We start from the raw sequence: 19,014 nt of genomic DNA, 5'->3' as shown, positions 1-19,014 counted from the left end.
CTTTGAGAATAGGTTTGCCCGCACCATGCCCTTTTTTTTTTTTCACCCCATCAATCGCTAATACTCATTTTCCATTTCGTGGAATGGTGAACGGTTACTAGAATGTGAGCCGTGAACCTTTTAAATATGGACCGATGTCAGTTTAAATTACTTGGTATTTATGCCAGGTCGTTTGTGCAATAATCCCATCATTTACTGATTCTGAACCAAGTGTTTAGCTTATTAGCCTGCAATCCAACAGCTTCATGTCACAGGCAAAATACCCTCGGGACAGAAGCGCTCAAATATGGAGATATATGAACTAACATGTAGAAACACGTTAAAAGAAAAGAGAAATTATCCATCGAAACGATAATTCACAAGAAGAGACCTCGAAGATCCTGACACACCCGAGTGGAAGTTTCACGTGCATCATTTTCCTTCGAAGACTTTATCGTCAAGTACCTGATAGTTCACTTTATGGTATTTTGTTCTTCTGAAAAATGAGTAGTGAATAAAAAGTTCTTCATCTGGAAGGTCGAACGAGGAATGAAAGGAAATATAAACGCTTGGTGTTTGCAACAAACGATGAAACTGAGCACTGAATGACTAATTCTTCATGAGATTCGCGATGTGTTCATCCATCAAGAACTGCATCAACCTTATTCTTCTCGTTATAGTCACACTCGAGGCCCAGTCAACTCTTGCTGATCCTCACACAGGTAAGGAGTTATGTTAATTAAACTCTTGTTGTATTAATGACAATTCATCTCTTTTTTCAGGGGTTCAAAAGATCTTTCTTCTTTTTCTGGCTTTTACAATGATTGTTATATTAATGAGTATTTTAGGAGTGAGCCGTGAATTAATGTTTAATGAGGATATTCAATCATTTTACTGTGGCATTCTCCGCATCGAAGCATCTATAGGTGCACAAGTATCTGTCTTCGAATTGCATGTACATGTAGATATACATACATGCATACATATATATATATATATATATACATATATGTATATATACATATATATCTATATATATATATATATATATATATATATATATATATATATATATATATACATTATATATATATATGTGTGTGTGTGTGTTTGTGTTTGTGTGGCCATTTCCAGAATTGAAAAATAATGAACATAGTGACCGCCACAACCAGTTTAGCTGCTTATTGTACTGTAGGCTGAGTCAATCTGCTGACAAATTCCAAAGCGCTACAATTGACAAGTTTACGTTATCAAGTCATTCTCTTATTAATATCGTTAACATCCTTGTTGTATGTCTCACTTCTCTTCGCTTATAGGCTACTGTTATTTTATACGTTACTGCATCTATTCTCCTAAGGCAAAAAATCAGATCGGTGGAAAACATCTTTCAGCATTTCGCTGAGATGCCAAATATTAAGAGAGGCTTTCAGTCTGGCCTCCATGGGCAGCTAGCTCCATTCTGAGCTATCGTTTAACTGACAAATATGTCTCCCTCGTTTTATGAGGGGAGAGAACACGCACTTGCATGAATGCTTGCCTGAGCGTGCTCACCAGCTTCGAACGGGAATACGTTTGAAATACATTTGACCCATGAAAAGTCTGATTTCAATCGATGGGTGACTAGTGTCGTGTGTACATTTTCCTAATGACTAACAACGGTGTCTTGTTGTTGAAATACTGGTTTGCAGTGAGCGAAAATCTATTTTCATTCTTATGTGAGATTATATCAATTACTTGTTGTGTGATCATTGTCACTTTTGTGTTGGCTTCACTGTTTAAGAAGAGCTAGGAGGTGTGCATGATACTGGTGAGTGGCATAGACCTTATGTGGGTTTCCACGAACTACTGATGAGCATTCTTTGTAGATAAAAGAAATGGCTAATGCTGCAAAAGTATTTCATGTGTTAAATAATGTATCAAATAGTGACCACTGTGCAGATTACGCATTTTGGCCCTTTTATGTTGTACTCCATGCCAGAGTAGTACCTAATGTGGGGTTCTGAAACCCTTGGTGGGAGGAAATGGCAATAAATCGAAGATAAACATATTAACTTGAGCCCAGTGGCAATCACACCTTTGCTCTTGTGGAATACTCAGAAAATTATCAAATTTCTGTCTCCCAGTATGGAGGGAAAGCTAGAAAACAGCATGAGCACAGATTTTATAGCCTATTGCCTCACACTTTCATACAAAAACAGAAAAAGCAAAAAAAGGATTACATCTGATTTCCATATGAGGAAAAAAAGGTTGGAAGTTTGGATACTGAATGAAATAAATGAAAGGGCAGTGTGTTCCAGATGTGAAATACAAAGCTTAGTTGTGACTGGTGTAGCTGAAAGGTGTAGTAGAGTTGGGAGAGTGTAGTAATCATATCATAAAAGATTAGCGAGAGGTGAAAGAGTACAATTCTGCTAGTTTAAGGATTGCATTGGTCAGATTGATCACAGTGGGAGAAAATGTTATGACAGTGAATCTCTAGAGCCAAAATTGGACAGAAATGGAAGCCGAAGAGTCTGAATCTATTGCCCTTGAAGTCTGGCGAGCAACGAAAGGGAGTTGGGCGAGTTGATTCCAATAGAAAAAAAGGCGATAGAGGAAAAGAGAGCAATGTGTGTAAATACTGAGATCATGAGCTAAAAACGTGTATGGAACAATATTTGATTATTAAGTGCATGATATTATATATATATATATATATATACATAATATATATATATATATATACATATATATATATATATATATATATATATATATATATATATATATATATATATATACATATATATATATATATATATATATATATATATATATATATATATATATTATAATCCATATATATATTTATATATATATATATATATAATATATATATATACATCATATATATTATATATATATATTTAATATATATATATATATTATATATTATATATATATATATGCACTCTTGATAATCAAGCATTTCTATTTAGGCCTCTCTTTTTACTTAGCTCATGATGCTCTTTGCACAACATTTAACCTGTCACATGGTTGAAAATTATTATTATTATTATTCAGAAGATGAAACCTATTCATATGGAACAAGAAGCCCACAGGGGCCACTGACTTGAAATTCAAGTTTTCAAAGTATATGGTGTTCGTTAAGAAGTAAGAGGAGGTAAAGGAAAATACAAAGGAAGAGATTCCACTTATTAAAAAAGAACAAATAAATTAAGTTAATTAATAGATATAAATATACTTAAGTTACTAATAATTCGAAAAAAAAATATTGCCATTAAGAAAAATATAGTTCGGGTAACATAAAGAGTCTGGAGGCAGAGATATTCAGTGTTCCTTAGGGTGTTTATTTTTTTTTTTTTTTGCAAAGGGGGGTCAGAACACAGGTTAGGACTTCTCACCATTACCGATCTCCCTATTCTGCATCCGTTCCATTGTTTCCTAAATAAAGTTTGATCAATAAGCAGTTCGTAACATTAAATCAAATTGACTTACAACGATTAATGATTAACACAATTATAGTAAGATGAACGAAAAATAGAACAGCATTGATGGAAACAAAGAATAAAGAAAGGATAATCACCAAAGCAAGAGAGGAAATAGTAAGGGCAATATCTTCGTTATGATATGTATCCAGTGATGTAGCATTCATATAAAACTTGGACTTTGCGGCGACTCTTTATTATGTTTCTCTGTTATTTTCCGTGGCCTGGTGCAAAGTTATTCGAGATATATTCTGGTGCTCCTGTTTTATTTTACTCTGTAAAATCACATGTCGCCCATTATATGCATATGTAGGCTTAGTGGTTAGTATACAAACTTGCAGTAGAATTTTAGTTATTGTTGAAATTTACTTATAAATTATATTTATTGAAAAACAAAGCCTAGACTCTTTCAATCTTCCCTTGAATATTCTCGTATAATAGAACTTACGCTATTCAGTGAAGCAGAAAAAAAAGGTCAGTGGAATGGATTAAAGCAAGAATGAAATACATGCATGGCAATATCAGTAGTTAAATTACTCTTCGTAAATTATTATGATGTGTATGCTTTCTGATTTAGGAAACACGAAGAAACACTGTAACTCAGGAAATGAAAGTTAGCATTACCATTATGTACTTATGTAACTTTTATTGCTGAAACATGATTAATCTCAGACGCATAACTACATTTCAGTGGGCTATCTTACGTCAGACTCCCAACATGATCTAATCCTAGTAAAGCGATGTTGAGGGCAGCTGTAAATGCAAGTGATAAATCAGCTTTCTAATGCTCTTATTAATTTGAGGTACCTCATTTCTAGGGCCACTTGATTTTGAGGTTTCAGAGATCTCCAACGCCTGACTTTTGCGTCATTGTTGAACAGAGCGCAGTTCTTGGGCAGTAGTGTTCCCAGTTGAAGGTTTGGCCTTTTCTAATAAGGGTGATATTTATTCCTGTTTTCATACCTAAGAGTTTTTTCCTTCCTTATCTACTACTGCCTCACTCGTTCTTACAGTTTTGGAAAACAGTTTTGGAAAACAGTTTTGGAAAACAGGTCAAATTTAACGATGAATTTGAATGTTGTTACATGATGCCAGCTGGCAAAAAAAAAAAAAAATTATGTCCAGCAATATCGTAGTTTGTTGTGGGTGTGTGGTTTTTATCATCCACTCATTCCAATATTCGGTCAATCTTTTTTTTACAAACATAACTATATGCTTAGGTTGCATATAACTAACTTTGCCACCGAGGAAAATGTAGGCCTTCCATTTTCTAACTTCCATGAAGTTAAATGAAGTTATCTAGTCTGCACGATTACGAGCAAAATTTTCATGAATACCCGCTACTAACCGATAACTCCCTTTCCGTCCTGAGTCACTGTATCCTTTTCATTATACATCGCCTAACGCCAATATTTAAAGTTCAAACGTACACGAGGAAACCTTTTAAGATAACCTGAGATGCTAGGGAACCATTACAAAGCGCGAACAACGTAATTTTACCAGAACTCTCTTTAAACTCTTTGTAGAAATAGCTGTTTCGTGGGCTATGGTTATTTGAATTATACTGGAAGGCTTTTATTTTACCGGTTTCTTATGACTCATCAGCAACTTCAACTTACTTCCAGATGGCACTATTTAGGAATGCAATCGAATATAGAGTTTAGGCCAAAGGACAAACACTGGGACCTATGAGGTCATTCAGCGCTGGAAAGGAAATTGAGAGTACGTGGATTTGAAAGGTGTAACAGGAGGAAAACCCCGCAGTTGCACTATGAAATAATTGTTAGGAGAGAGTGGATAGCAAGATGGAAGAAGGGTTGTATGAATGGAGGTACAGTAAAAAGAATGATAGGGGTTGCAGATAGGGGCCGAAGGAACGCTGCAAAAAAACCTTTAGTAGTGCCTACAGTGCACCCCGTGAGGTGCACTGACGGCCCTACCCCCCTGCGGGATGGCACTTTTTATAATCAAATAAAGCCACTTTTCTGAAGGCTAGTATTAAAGGCGCATTGACGACTTCTAGACGTTGGACTATGGAAGTCCATTTATTTTTACTGTGAAATATGGATTTGTTGGACTCTGTTGTTGCAGCTCAAATAATTCTTGAGCTTGAACCGAGAACTGGCCATAAGCCGCCGGGAGCAGAGCCAAGATAACTACATTTGGTTTGGCCAATACAACAAGAAGCCCTCGGGAATTATCCCCATGCGAGGATCTCCAGGCTCTATGTCTGTGTTGGTCACACGTTAATTGGATTCATCTCGAAGGAAAACAAATGTGAAATTCCTGAAATCTTTGTCTTCTACTTCATGAAGAGTTTACTATAATTGTAACTAACATTTTTCTCACTTTGAGAAATGAAAATAAATTTATTTTTTATATAAAAATTAATATAAAGCCTCTACAGCTGTACACTTGTAGCCAGAAGAGAAAAGATTCGTATGCAGGAGCTCTCGATAAATGGAAAAGACGATACATAAGTAGAAACAAATGCCTAATGAGAGGGGCAATCAACAAGGTGAAGAATGGAAAGACGTCAAGGTTTAGTCATTTGTGGCATAACCGTGGTGGTATTTTCGAATGGATAACCAGGTTGGGTAAGGTATGTCTGGATGAGGGAAAAATTCGAAAGGTGGTGTCAAGGAAAATAAATATTCTCAGAGATTATTAAAAAGAAGATAAGTGACTAAACCATAAGAATTTTATTAAATTATATAGTACAATGTGTAATGTGTACAGCAGGATTTTGTCTGAGAAGTATGACAGATAACGAAAAGGAAAGATTTACTAATTTGACAGCGACGCTGCTAAAAGATATTTGTTATGAAGAAGTACGTGGGGTGGTAGAATTGAACTGAATATAGAATTTAGGCCAAAGACCAAGCACTAGGACCAGTGAGGTCATTCAGCTCTGAAACGGAAATTGACAGTAAAAGGTTTGAAAGGTGTAACAGGAGGAAAACCCCGCAGTTGCACTATGAATTAATTGTTAGGAGAAGGTGGACAGTAAGATGGAAGAAAGAGAATAAAAGGAACGAAAGGGGTTGCAGCTAGAGGCCGAAACGCACTCTGCAAAGAACTTTAAGTAATGCCTACAGTGCACCGCATGAGGCTCACTGACGGCACTACCCCTCTACGGATATGGGTGTAGTATGTTGAGGATAAACGTGACAAAGGGAATTGAAGAAAATAAAGCAATCGAGTTTTCTGTACAGCATATAATGCTGTATGAAACTCTCAGCCACGACACATGAAACTCTCAGTCGCGGCCCATGAAACTTTCAGCCACGGCCCGGTGGTGGCCTGTATTGTTGGTACCTATAGCGGATTCAGATGCACGATCATGGCTAACTTTAACCTTAAATAAAATAAAAACTACTGAGGTTAGAGAGCTGCAATTTGGTATGTTTGATGATTGGAGGGTGGATGATCAACATACCAATTTGCAGCCCTCTAGCCTCAGTAGTTTTTAAGATCTGAAGAAGGACTGGAAGTCCGGACGGACAGACAAAAAGCCATCTCAGTAGTTTTCTTTTACAGAAAAGGGTATAATTAATTAAGAGAAATGGTTTTTAAGCATTATTTTGGATCAAGAGGTATTGAAAAGGTGAGAAAAGTAGGGAAATAACAAATATGTGACAATATGGTCAGCTTAGGACCCATGTAGGACCCGAGAAATAGAGGTGGTATGTTCAAGTTGAGAGAATGGAGGAAGATTAGTTGGCTAAATGAGATGTAGAAGCTTAATTAGGAAGGAAAAGAGCGAGACGGGCATTTAGCTGGATAGATGGGTGGCAGAGGCTCAAGGGTGAAACGGCCTTGAAATTCATTTAAACAAAAATGTCTAAGGTAGAGGTAAATGGTGTTTACGACGTTGATGCCTTCTGCACTGGATAATCGAGCTGCTTTTACCGGGAAAAAGAATAAACATGACGCTGAATTTTGCTTTTCTCTCTACAGGAACCAATTCTTTTCAAATAAATAACTCAATATATATATATATATATATATATATATATATATATATATATATATATATATATATATATATATATACACATACACATACATACATGTGTATATATATATTTATATATACATATATATATGTGTATATATATATATATATATATATATATATATATATATATATATATATATATATATATATATATATATATATATATATATATATATATAGAGAGAGAGAGAGAGAGAGAGAGAGAGAGAGAGAGAGAGAGAGAGTTATTTCTTTTAAAAGAACTGGTTCCTGTAGAGAGAAAAACAAAATTCAGCGTCATGTTTATTAGTTTTCCTGGTAAAACGCAGCTTGATTATCCAGTGCAGAAGGCTTTCACAGTAATAGGCTAAATATGCACTTCCATACATTATTCCAATCCAGACGAATGGCTCGTGGATTGGCAGTGCAACAGGTTTGGGAGGGATTCCAATCTCCTTAGGTGGGGGATAAGCTTAAGATAACAACCAAATACCTCGAGTCATTTTATTGCCGAGGACGGCTACCGTGTTGACTGAGTAGGTGGTAAGACGTGGAAATTGTTGTCATAAAGAATTGTCATTGATTCTGGACGCAGTTATACCGAATCTCACTGTAATGTGGCACTTAGGAAGGTTGGTAGATCTATCTTTTTTTTATTGATGACAGTATAACAATAATCCTTACATTTCTATAATATGCACTATTTACAAACTATTTACAAAATCGTCTGTAAAAATGGTGTTCATTTTACAGCATCTTGATGGCACGTATTTGGAGAATTTCAGTTTATATTTGATAATGTTTATTCCAAAATTCACATCCAACTTATCATCTCTACTTGCCCAAACTGCGTTAACATATTCGATAACTAGCAAGGACATAGTGTTGTTTTGTTTCTTTGTTCTGAGATAAAAGTTTAACACTAAGGTTTTAATTGGTTGGTCACATTTAACAACAACAATTTTTTTTTCAGAAGATCCTTAAGCCAAATCCACACTGGCTTGATGAACGAAATGATCTAAATGGTCGAAGAGCACCTTGTCCGCGTCCAATGTCAAAACACTATGTCCTTGCTAATTATCGAATATGTTAACGCAGTTTGGGCAAGGAGAGATGATAACTTGGATGCGAATTGTGGAATAAATATTATCAAATGTAAACTGAAATTCTCCAAATACGTCTTATCAAGATGCTGTAAAATGAACACCGTTTTGACAGATGAATTTGTAAATAGTTTGTAAATGTCAAAAGTTCTTTCCCAACCCGTGGAATGTGGGATCTCTCACCCCCCCCAATAAATATAATAGCATCCATGCTATCCTGTGTGTTGTGAAGGGCAAAATATATTCCAGGACATGCGTTTGTCTTCCAATATACTGTACCGATATTAAAAAAAAAAACCAGGGGGACAAAAATGGCAAGTCTTCCGGATATCTAAAAGCTGCAGAGAAGAAAAGAATGACAGTTTATTTCGTATGAAAAAGGTAAATATTTTGGAAGCAGGTGGGACAGTTTGTACGGGATCTGTGAATTGTCGCTTGCACCGGGTAGCAAATTCATTTAGAGATTCAGAAACCTGGAAAGCTGCCGGATGACTAACTGCATATTAAAACAATTTAGATAGTTTGTAACAAAGACATTATTAAATTTCATTTTTTTTTAATCGAATCTAAGCATTAGGTTCGTTCGTGAAATAGCTGAAAGGTAAGTCATATGATTCTGATGATGAACAAAATGTTGTAATGATTGAAAATGACCTCGTCTTACAGCAGTATAAAGATTTTATATATTTTTCATCACTGAGTTATTTGACGAAACTTTTATTTTCATTCTTCGTCACATATTCAGGCGAAGAATTGTGGGAGTTTTGGAGACAATGAAACCTTACCATTCCAAGCTTTTAAATATATTTGCAATACATTTCAAAGGAGATTAACTTTTTTTTTTTTTTTTACTTTGGATGGGTATTTTCTTGCCAAAGTCTTGTACCATCCGCGATGATCGAGAACTGACGAGGTTTTTTTGAAAGTCATAATAATAATGTTTAAAGTGAAGCCCTTCCATTAAAAAAATGTTAATATATTCTTCAGTTTTGGTGCAAACTTTGCAAGGATGCGATGAGACGCAATACCACCCTAATGCAAGGTTGCTTGTCAAAGGAACTGATATCCTCGGGAAATCAGTAAATTCATTTCTTCCTTATGCCGTATCTGCTATGTGTATGTACAAAAGTTTCGTTCATTTTCTTTTTAATCTACAGGATGTTCTTTTGATATGCGTAAATCGGCGCAGCTCTGGATATGTTCACTTTAAAAGAAGCACCGGAATGTCGTTTGTTGATTAAAGCTGGCTTTATGCCAGCACGGGCTCTTGAAGCACCGAAAGATAAACGAGGTTATTTGAGCCACACGACACAAAGTTTGCAAAATTTCTTCAGCCTACCTCTCTTTCCATCTTAAGGTCTTTATATGAGGACGGGTACTGTGGAAGAGAATACAGGAATTATTTGTTATCTTGGACACTGGTAAAAAGGAGAGAGAGAGAGAGAGAGAGAGAGAGAGAGAGACAGAGAGAGAGAGAGAGAGAGAGATAATATCCAAGATCCGATAAGGGTTCAACAAATCATCATGCCTCATCATCATAGCCTCTGTCATATAAATTTTTCCTTTATTGTCATGTAGCTGTTTGTAAGTTTTACTGAGTCTTGATTACCCTTGCATGCTTTAACTGTGTTATTACGAACGTAGGGATACTCTGAAACACTCCTGTTAAGATTTAAATGAATTTCCGGGAAATAAGACACTTGAATTAGAAAACTGAAATTTATAAGTATCCACGTTCAGCGGCCTTTATTGTATGTTCGTTCTTTCACGTATAATTTTTCCTACCTTAGCAGCGTTATTATTTGTAAAGTTTCTGCGTCATCGGTAACTCATCGTGTAAATGAAGAATAATGCAACCTAATGCAATTTAGCTGTGTGCTTTTTGGAAAAAATGTCCTGGTTTCAATTATGAAAGAGAAACGATTGAGTTAATGCCGTGAATAATGTTATGCTGTGCTTCTTGGTACCACACGAGATTTAGCTGATGATCTATTGGAAATATTACTCGGGTCTTCCGGGCAGTAAACCACATAGGACGATAATGGATTCCCTCCGCAGCAAGTGATTACTGCAAACAAAACGAGAGGTGCGAGACTGAAGATAATTTGATTGCATATTGAGATGAATTAGCCAAGTGAATAAAGAGCCAGGCCCGGTGATTATGGTGTCGGGGTCAGAAGTGATACATTTGCCAAGTTATACTGAAAATTTTAGAGGTGTCAGCATTCTTTACTTGCGCGTTGGAAATTCGACCCACGAAGCTAGAATGACTACCTCAAGATTCGTAAAAGAGGAATGAAGCTCAGTAGTTCCAAGAATCCGATATCAGTTGATATTCTATACACTCATGAGCAAAAAATATCACAGTCACAAAAAAAGGCACACACTTCCCCCTCTCTCTCTCTCTCTCTCTCTCTCTCTCTATATATATATATATATATATATATATATATATATATATATATATATATATATATATATATATATATATATATATATATATATATATATATATATATATATAATGGTAGTGCCAGAAATACGGTGTTAGTTAAGAAGTTTCTTAGAGAAATTCTGTGGAATTAAAATGTAGTCCTCTACAATACAAGTGAAGGTGGACGAATGATAAAGAAGTATAGAAGTCTACGTTCGAAGCGAGGTGGTAGTGTCCAGGTGTGTCTAATTGTACAGTTAATTTAACTGTACATTGATGACGCCTTGTCAATGTATTTAAATGCATTTTACTGACTCTTGGTGGCGTGATGTGTTCTGTTGACGGGTCTTCAGTTTCCAACGTTATGATTTTGTTGAAGTAAAGTGACGATTTTAAAAAGGCCCACAGCCGTTTCCTTTACATATTTGAAGTGGCCTAGGGCGGCAGCGGTAGTATGTGGCGAGGATCAAGAGAGAGACAAAGTTTAACCAGACCACTCCTAGGGCTGGCCCGAAGGATTAGACTTATTTTACGTGGCTAAGAACCAACTGGTTACCTAGCAACGAGACCTGCAGCTTATTGTGGAATCCGAACCACATTATACCGAGAAATGAATTCCTATCACCAGAAATAAATACCTCTAATTCTTCATTGGCCGGTCGGAGACGCGAACTCGGGCCTAGCAGAGTGCTAGCCGAGAACTCTACCGACTTGTCCGACGAGGAACTGACAGAGGTAGAGAAAATGAGACCTGCATCAGTATGTACGTCTACGAGAGGAGATCAAGCTTCTCCAAACAGTAAACAGGAACTATGAAGCAGCATGCCACGCGATAAGACGTATACCTGGCAGAATCAGATTTCCTTCCTAGACCGAGAGGAACTTCACCTGAGATAACCCCATTGACAATGATGATGGAGGAAGCGAAAATCTTCCCAACGCTCCCAAGGGGCGTTGTCACGGCAATGCCCTAAAGATGCCCTACTTGTGGACTTCATATAACGCCTAATTCCTTTATGTAACGTAAGTGCGAGAGCGTTTTCAGTTATTCAGTATCACACAGTGAGTTCGTATTAGTCTCAGCAGAAAAATGTGCTCTGTGGCAGTGGCTTCAGGAGGAGCCACTCAGTACGTTTTTAAGCAGTAGGTTTTTTCTTCTTTTTCTCTCGCGTGCATACTTATTGTTTACTTATCACATTGTTCTGATTTGGTGCTGTCTTCTATTTTAGATATGAGATCACGGTTAGGAAGGGCATACTCTATAGATCCATTTGGTGGAAATATGAAGTGAATAGCGATGCATGTCCAGTAAAAAAAGACAAATACAGAAAAGATGGCTTTGGCTGATGGGGCTATTAAGAATGACTTCACTGTTGTGAATACACATTCAGCAATTGTTCTTTTCCAAGGAGCTGTTAATGTTCATTCAACGCAAGGGGTAGAGAGCTGGGTAAATTCAGTAGAGGCTCGCCTGTAATCTAAGAAAATTCAGGATCCAGTTATGCATTTGCAAGATTCTGTCTTTTGCAGATTATGCTAAAGGGGAGTTAGGCAGCTGGATAAGAACTTCACTTTCATAACATGCAAGACTTGGGAAGAGATTAAAGCTACCAAGAGACAGATTTATGGCACCGAATCTAATATCGATGAAGTTTCAACTTGACGTGGTATTTCAACTTGACGTGGTATTTTGAAGTTAACTGATAGGGAGGGTCTCTCTTTAATTGAACAGATATTGAGTAACTGATATACTCTATCAGTCACAGAGTAACTGAGGTATTGTATTCGTCTGAAATATAGCTAACCAAGTCTGTAACTGGTATCCTCTCCAGGAATGACAAATACCGGGGAGTTACTGGAAGAATGCAGTAACCATGAAAAATCAACCATCAGAAACATAGAGGAAACTATAAAATTGAATGCAGCTATCACATTCAATATTATTATTGTTCAGATGAACTCTGTTCATATGGAACAAGCTCTCGGGAACCGATGACTTGAAATTCAAGCTTCCAAAGAGTATGGTGTTCGTCGTAAAAGGAAATGCAGAAAAACGTATCAGTTATCATAAAAAAAGCAAATTAACAAATCATTAAATGAACAGATAAAAACGAGAGTAAAATATAAAATACAAGGAGAACTGCTTTAGTGTAGTAATGCACTGCGTCTTCGCTTGAACTCGTAAGGTTCCAGTTGCTCAACTTCATGGAGACTGTTCTATAGTCCAACGGTGTGAGGAACAAAGGACCTCTGGAACTGAAAAGTTTGACAGCGAGGCATACCTACTGCAAATTTTAGCTGCTGATCAGCAAATCGAGTTGTTCTCGGCAGGAAAAAGGGATCTGCTAAAATACAACTTATGAAAACTTGAGAAATAAGAGGCCATCCGTAGATGGTCCAAGTTATAACTGCAAATGTTAGGAAACAGCAAACTGCCACCACGAGAAAGTCTGTGAAAAACGGATAAATCTCTGGCAGAGGTAGACATCCATAATGGAGAGCAGTATTCTGGTAAAGGAAGGATTCTGGTAAAGGAAGGACAAATGACCTGAAACAGGTTGCATTAATTTTATCACTGTTATAAATACATGAGGCCTTACGCACAATATCTAATTTCCGTGTGGCAGTCACTGACACTTTGCTAAAGAAACACACGCACGCACACACACACACACACACACACACATATATATATATATATATATATATATATATATATATATATATATATATATATATATATACAAATATATAAACACACACATATATATGCATATATATATTTCATGTAACCATTAATAAAATATTTCATATAAAATGAGACTATAAATACTAAATCCTAAAATGTGTATTTTGAACTTCTTTGGCAGATGTTTAGCCTACTTCTTTTTATATTACGCCTTTGTTGTACCTCTTTCATTTACAGAAAAATTTTCTGAGAATAGTATATATTAGTATGATAAAAATAGGTTATATCAGACTGCAGTGAAGAAATAAGTATGCATTGCCCACGACGTGAAAGAGTTAAAACTTATTGAAGGTTAAAGTGCCGTCGAGGGAGGACGACTGGCGAAATGGAACTAAGAGGAGCAAAGCTATTACGTGAGACAAAGGTTGGCAAACACTTACCGAGAATGAAAGAAACTTTCCCCAAACTTGAGCCGAGAACGAAAACTCGTAAAGGAAACAGTAAGCGGAATGATCGCGCCGTCAATAATTCATCTGTGACCTTCCACGAAGAAAAGCAACACGAATGGAAGATCACAAGGTTAGTGAAGCAGTGATAACATCGCTACTCAATATTACCAAATTTGACAGGATGAGAGGAAGTTCTTTTATGCTTGTTCTACGTAATGTTAAAATTCAAGTATTCACACGTGCCAAATGGAAGAACGTTGTATTGAAATAAGCCAAAAGGAGTAACGAGTGCACTAATCTCACTAACATTCTCAGTTAACTACATTTGATAATAGCCCTTTATGAAGTCTATTTGAGTTAAATATTTACTGTTTCCTATATTGTCCAAAATATCAAGTACTCTAGGAGGTGGGAAGGAGTCCTTAGGCGTTACTCTATTCGCTTGTCTATAATCATTGGGTTTGGAAACTAAAAATGCAAGGCGAAGCCCAAGGCGCGCAACTAGGGGAAGCTAATCCATTATCTAATATATACAAAATGGTTCGTAGTATATATATATATATATGTGTGTGTGTGTGTGTGTATGTATATGTGTGTGTGTATGTATGTGTGTTTCTATTGAAGTCAATAGCATTACTCGCAGATGCTATCTTTTTATCAAGACTGTGAATCAGTCTATACTTCTCTTCTCTTCAGGCAAGCTTCTCAGGAATAAGGAAAAATCATTCGGGCTTCTTTCCATTTACTTTGCCTACTTGACGAACTGTTTCCCCACCTCTCGGCGGCGTCTTCAGGATTGGATTACAAATTGACATCCGGGCTTTTAAATTTCAAACACGACATCACTGGGGTGCTGAATTTCTATCGGTCGGCGGGTCTCACTCTCTCGCTGGTGGTCTGGGCGGCAGCATGGGCATTAAAGGTGCCTCTGGCATGGGAGTCCACTAGATTCTAGTGTGTTTAAAAAACACTCCCTTACTTTCAGAGGTATAGAGCTGAGTTGATTAGGTTTTAGTAACTCTTCTAGTAGTGCACAGGAGTTTATGCAGATAGTACATCAAGGATGGAGACTGCCTTGTTACCACTTTCAGAATAAAATTTTATAACAAATGTCCTGCTGATGGTCTCAAGGTCTTTATCTAATTCCAACTTCCCAAAGGAATAGTCAAACTGTCAATGGTATGTGAGGTTTTTGGTGATACAATGGAAGATCCTGTGCTCTAATAGACCGACATGAAAATTCACAAAATGAACTATATATACGACAAATTCCCCAGAGACCCCATGGCAATGTCAGTAGGTAACCTTCATGAAGGCCTAACTGGGATTTCTTAGTGAAGGCTTTCAGGAGGATATGATGGTTTCTTCTGATACATCCAGATTGGCTGTAATAGCATTTATATTTAACCTACCCTAGATGTGGTTAATTGTATCATGCATGGAAACATATCTGAACAGGTTCTCGACATCCATCGATACTGTAGAATCAGTGAAAGGGAGACTCCTTCAAAGTTCGTAGAAACTCAGCAGACCACTGAGTGTAACACCTGTATGACTAAGTTTTAAGCAATTCTGACAGCTGATAAGTCGCCATCGATACCAGTCTCAACACGGCCCCAAGAGGGTTTCCAAGCATATCAGTTTTACATTTTAGTATAAGATCCGAGACTGGATTCACCTGGCCCATTATAAGTCAGCAGGTTCCGATGCCGATTTATCACCCTTTATGCCGATGTTTCTTACTGGTATGTGAATTTGGTGTCCTCCAAGAATTACCGGAATTGAGTAGAAAGTAGCATAAACAACAAGACACACTCTTTTTGAAACTGAACGAGTGGAAAGAAATAATTTCCACAACCTATAGATTATGAATAAAAAGCACAGGGTACTTAGGCTAAGACGACCAGGAAAAAGGAGTAGGTAGCTATCAAAGGTAGTGGAGGACTAGAGGAATTGTGAACACGAGAGTAGAAGTGTCGACTCATTACTAAAATTATCATCCAGGTAAGCTTAAAGTTCCAATCAAAACGCATTAGAAGAAACCAGAACATCTACACTCTTTTCGACTAATCGAATTGGCTATTAATAAGTAATTGGTGTTTTCTCTCAGGATGGAAAGAGGAAACAAACTGGAAGACTGGAAATGACCAGCAACAGAGAAGAGGACCTCACTTCCTTCCAGACCTTCCAACCAACATTTCGGTTACTGTCGGGAGACTGGCTACCTTGCCTTGCCGTGTGGCCAACCTGAAAGGAAGATCGGTAAGGTCTATTTTGATATTCTATGCTTTTCAAAATAAAAAATCATATTTTCCCTATCCCAGTTTCATACTGAATTGAACGGAGGCTTTTGTTGCATAACTGGCAGTTATTGCAATTTTATCACTAAAATTATTTGATAATTAGGTCATCCACGCAGTTTTTTCTGACTAGAGAACTTAAAAGTAGTTTTCATGGTTTTTGCAGTGTCTCTACAGTCAGTATTTCGAGATGTTTGTAAAGATAAAACAAGCATAAAAGAGGTAATTAATACAACTACGCATCCAAGATATTACCCATATCATCTTCAGCCTCGAAATGAATTGGTTTGCTAGGTCAAATTTCAGATGCATTTTATCACCAAGTTTTTTTTAGTCTTATTTTTTTTTTTGTTTATTAATGAATGTGGTTCATTCCCTTGCACTGCGCCCCCACCCTGCCCCCTAGCCCCATACACCTTGTTATCTCTTCCTTCCACGATGAACCTTAGAGAAAATGTACGGACAAGAAAGAAAAATATCCCAACAGTTCTTGATTGTTCTCCCAGATTTTTAGATCAAACACACCGGCATTCGTTACTGCACGACAAAAGGGATGCAAACAAAAATCAATTTCAAACAAATATAAACAGAGGAACAGTGAATCAATAATGGATTCCTTTGCAAGGGAAAAACTCCACCCTTGTGTGTTTTATTTTGCGAAAACAAAAATGTTTTTCTTCCTGACACTTTTGTCAGTATCTTTTGTATCGCCTGTTTTTCTGTCGTTCTCGGTTGTATATTATTTTATTTTACTCATTTACTTAAAAAATGTTTCTCAATTATTTACTCTATATACTAATTTATTGTAAAATAAAAGCTTCTGCTGTGTATATAGAGGCTACAGAGTTTTTTTCAAGCAGAAACTCATTTCTACAAACAGAGGATAGCTCCAGAGAAAAATCATGAGGGTTACTGACACATTCATAACTTAACTGATGTATCATGGACAACCTGGTCATGCAGAAAACGTGACCAATATTAGAAGAAACCTCATCACTACATCGTACCCACCCAACATACATAACAACATGCACATCTATAATGCTAGCTCTCCCTCACTTCCTAGATATTAAGGTCCATCCTTCCGATAACTCTTGCACTTTATCTACTAGATCCTCTCTAGCTCCTCTTCCCCTTGATCCTGCTAAAAAGCCCAAATTATAGATTTTTCAATCCATCTTTACATCTTTGCTAAACATTAAAACATTTCTTTTATGTATCCTCCACATTCCTTGCTCTGCAATTCGTCTTAGAGCACATATACTACCAAAAGGTTTCGTCTCTGCGTACGTAGCCACCTTACTCATAATCTCTCATCTTGTTAGCATCCATCAAACTTATTCCCAAGCACTTGTACGAATCAGCGATCAGTTACTCTCATGAGACTACTCTGCCACATTTACTTGAACTTTCCAACCTTATAAACATTTCCAAAGCCTTTCCTATAGTTTTCCGTCACTGTCACCGATCCATACCGCGTCATCTGCAACAAGCATTCCATTCATAAGTCCTTCCTTATACTAAGAATTCGCGAATCCTGTGTCCCCTGCGTTCGATTGTTACACACTCAACTCAGGGAGATTTTAAGCAATTCATACATATTCCAGCGTGGTCTCAGAGAGACTTTATCGCTAAGCCATGTATTAACACATATATATTCGAAAATATGATTCTCTTCGACCATGAACACTCCAAATTACTCAGCAACTCCCTCTCTACTGTATACTATACATCCTCGAGTCACTCCACTTTAAATCTGTTAAGTCTATCATATCTTGCTTCTATATCTATGTATGTGGCATAACTTGTCCTTTTAATTGCCATATTTTACATAACATTAACGTAAGAAGCAATTAATCCGCACGCCCCTATCCTTCTATCATGTCTTGCTCTATCAATCAATATCATACCATACTCTTCCATGGTAGGGAAAGTTATGGGACTATCTTAACATTTCTAACGGTCCCCTCTATTAACTTCACCTGTAAAATAAGGAATAACTATGCTACTTATAGCAAGTTACTTATTATTGATGTATAATAAAATGTTATAGAACTGTGGTTCTTTGAATGTTATTTAGATATTCCCACAGAAATAAAATTTACGAATTCGCAAATGCAAAACTGAATAAAAAAACATTAATCCAAATCACAGGCCGTCTTCTGACATCAAGACGCGTGTCCCATACAGTGGAGTCAGAACCACAATACATGGTTATCGTTTTTCATTTCATAAATGACCCCGAATGTCATGAACCTACCATGTTTAATATAAAACAATATTTTAATCTAACATGTAGATTCTTCAAGTTTAATTTCGAATTTTCATACAATCTGAATAATTCTAGTGAAATCATTTTGTCACGTCACTGAAGTATGAGATTTCCTTTTCACTGTCGTCACAATGCGCCAAGAGAACCGTCTTTTCCTTTGACAGGTTTCCTGGATAAGAAAAGAAGACCTCAAAGTCCTCTCCACTGACAGTGTGATCTTCACCACCGATACTCGAATAAAGGTAAATGTTGAAGATTACGCATGTGAAAGAATGTCCAATGGCGATCCCTATAATAATA

At 36.7% G+C, this 19,014-nt stretch overlaps 1 protein-coding gene across 1 annotated transcript in view; it reads left to right on the top strand.

Moving 5' to 3' along the window:
* The first annotated feature begins 241 nt into the window (after positions 1-241).
* The window catches only part of LOC136843400 (protein CEPU-1-like), a 34,996-nt gene continuing 16,223 nt past the window's right edge, over positions 242-19,014 (top strand). The window contains exons 1-3 of the mRNA XM_067111759.1: positions 242-701; positions 16,253-16,404; positions 18,879-18,956. Coding sequence (XP_066967860.1) covers positions 599-701; positions 16,253-16,404; positions 18,879-18,956 — 333 coding nt within the window. The 5' untranslated portion in view covers positions 242-598. The remainder of the gene's footprint in view (positions 702-16,252; positions 16,405-18,878; positions 18,957-19,014) is intronic.

This window comes from Macrobrachium rosenbergii, chromosome 11 (assembly GCF_040412425.1).
Source record: "Macrobrachium rosenbergii isolate ZJJX-2024 chromosome 11, ASM4041242v1, whole genome shotgun sequence".
Taxonomy (NCBI): Eukaryota; Metazoa; Arthropoda; class Malacostraca; order Decapoda; family Palaemonidae; genus Macrobrachium; species Macrobrachium rosenbergii.
Note: the sequence above shows the minus strand (reverse complement) of the source record. Positions and strands in the feature narration are given on the sequence as shown.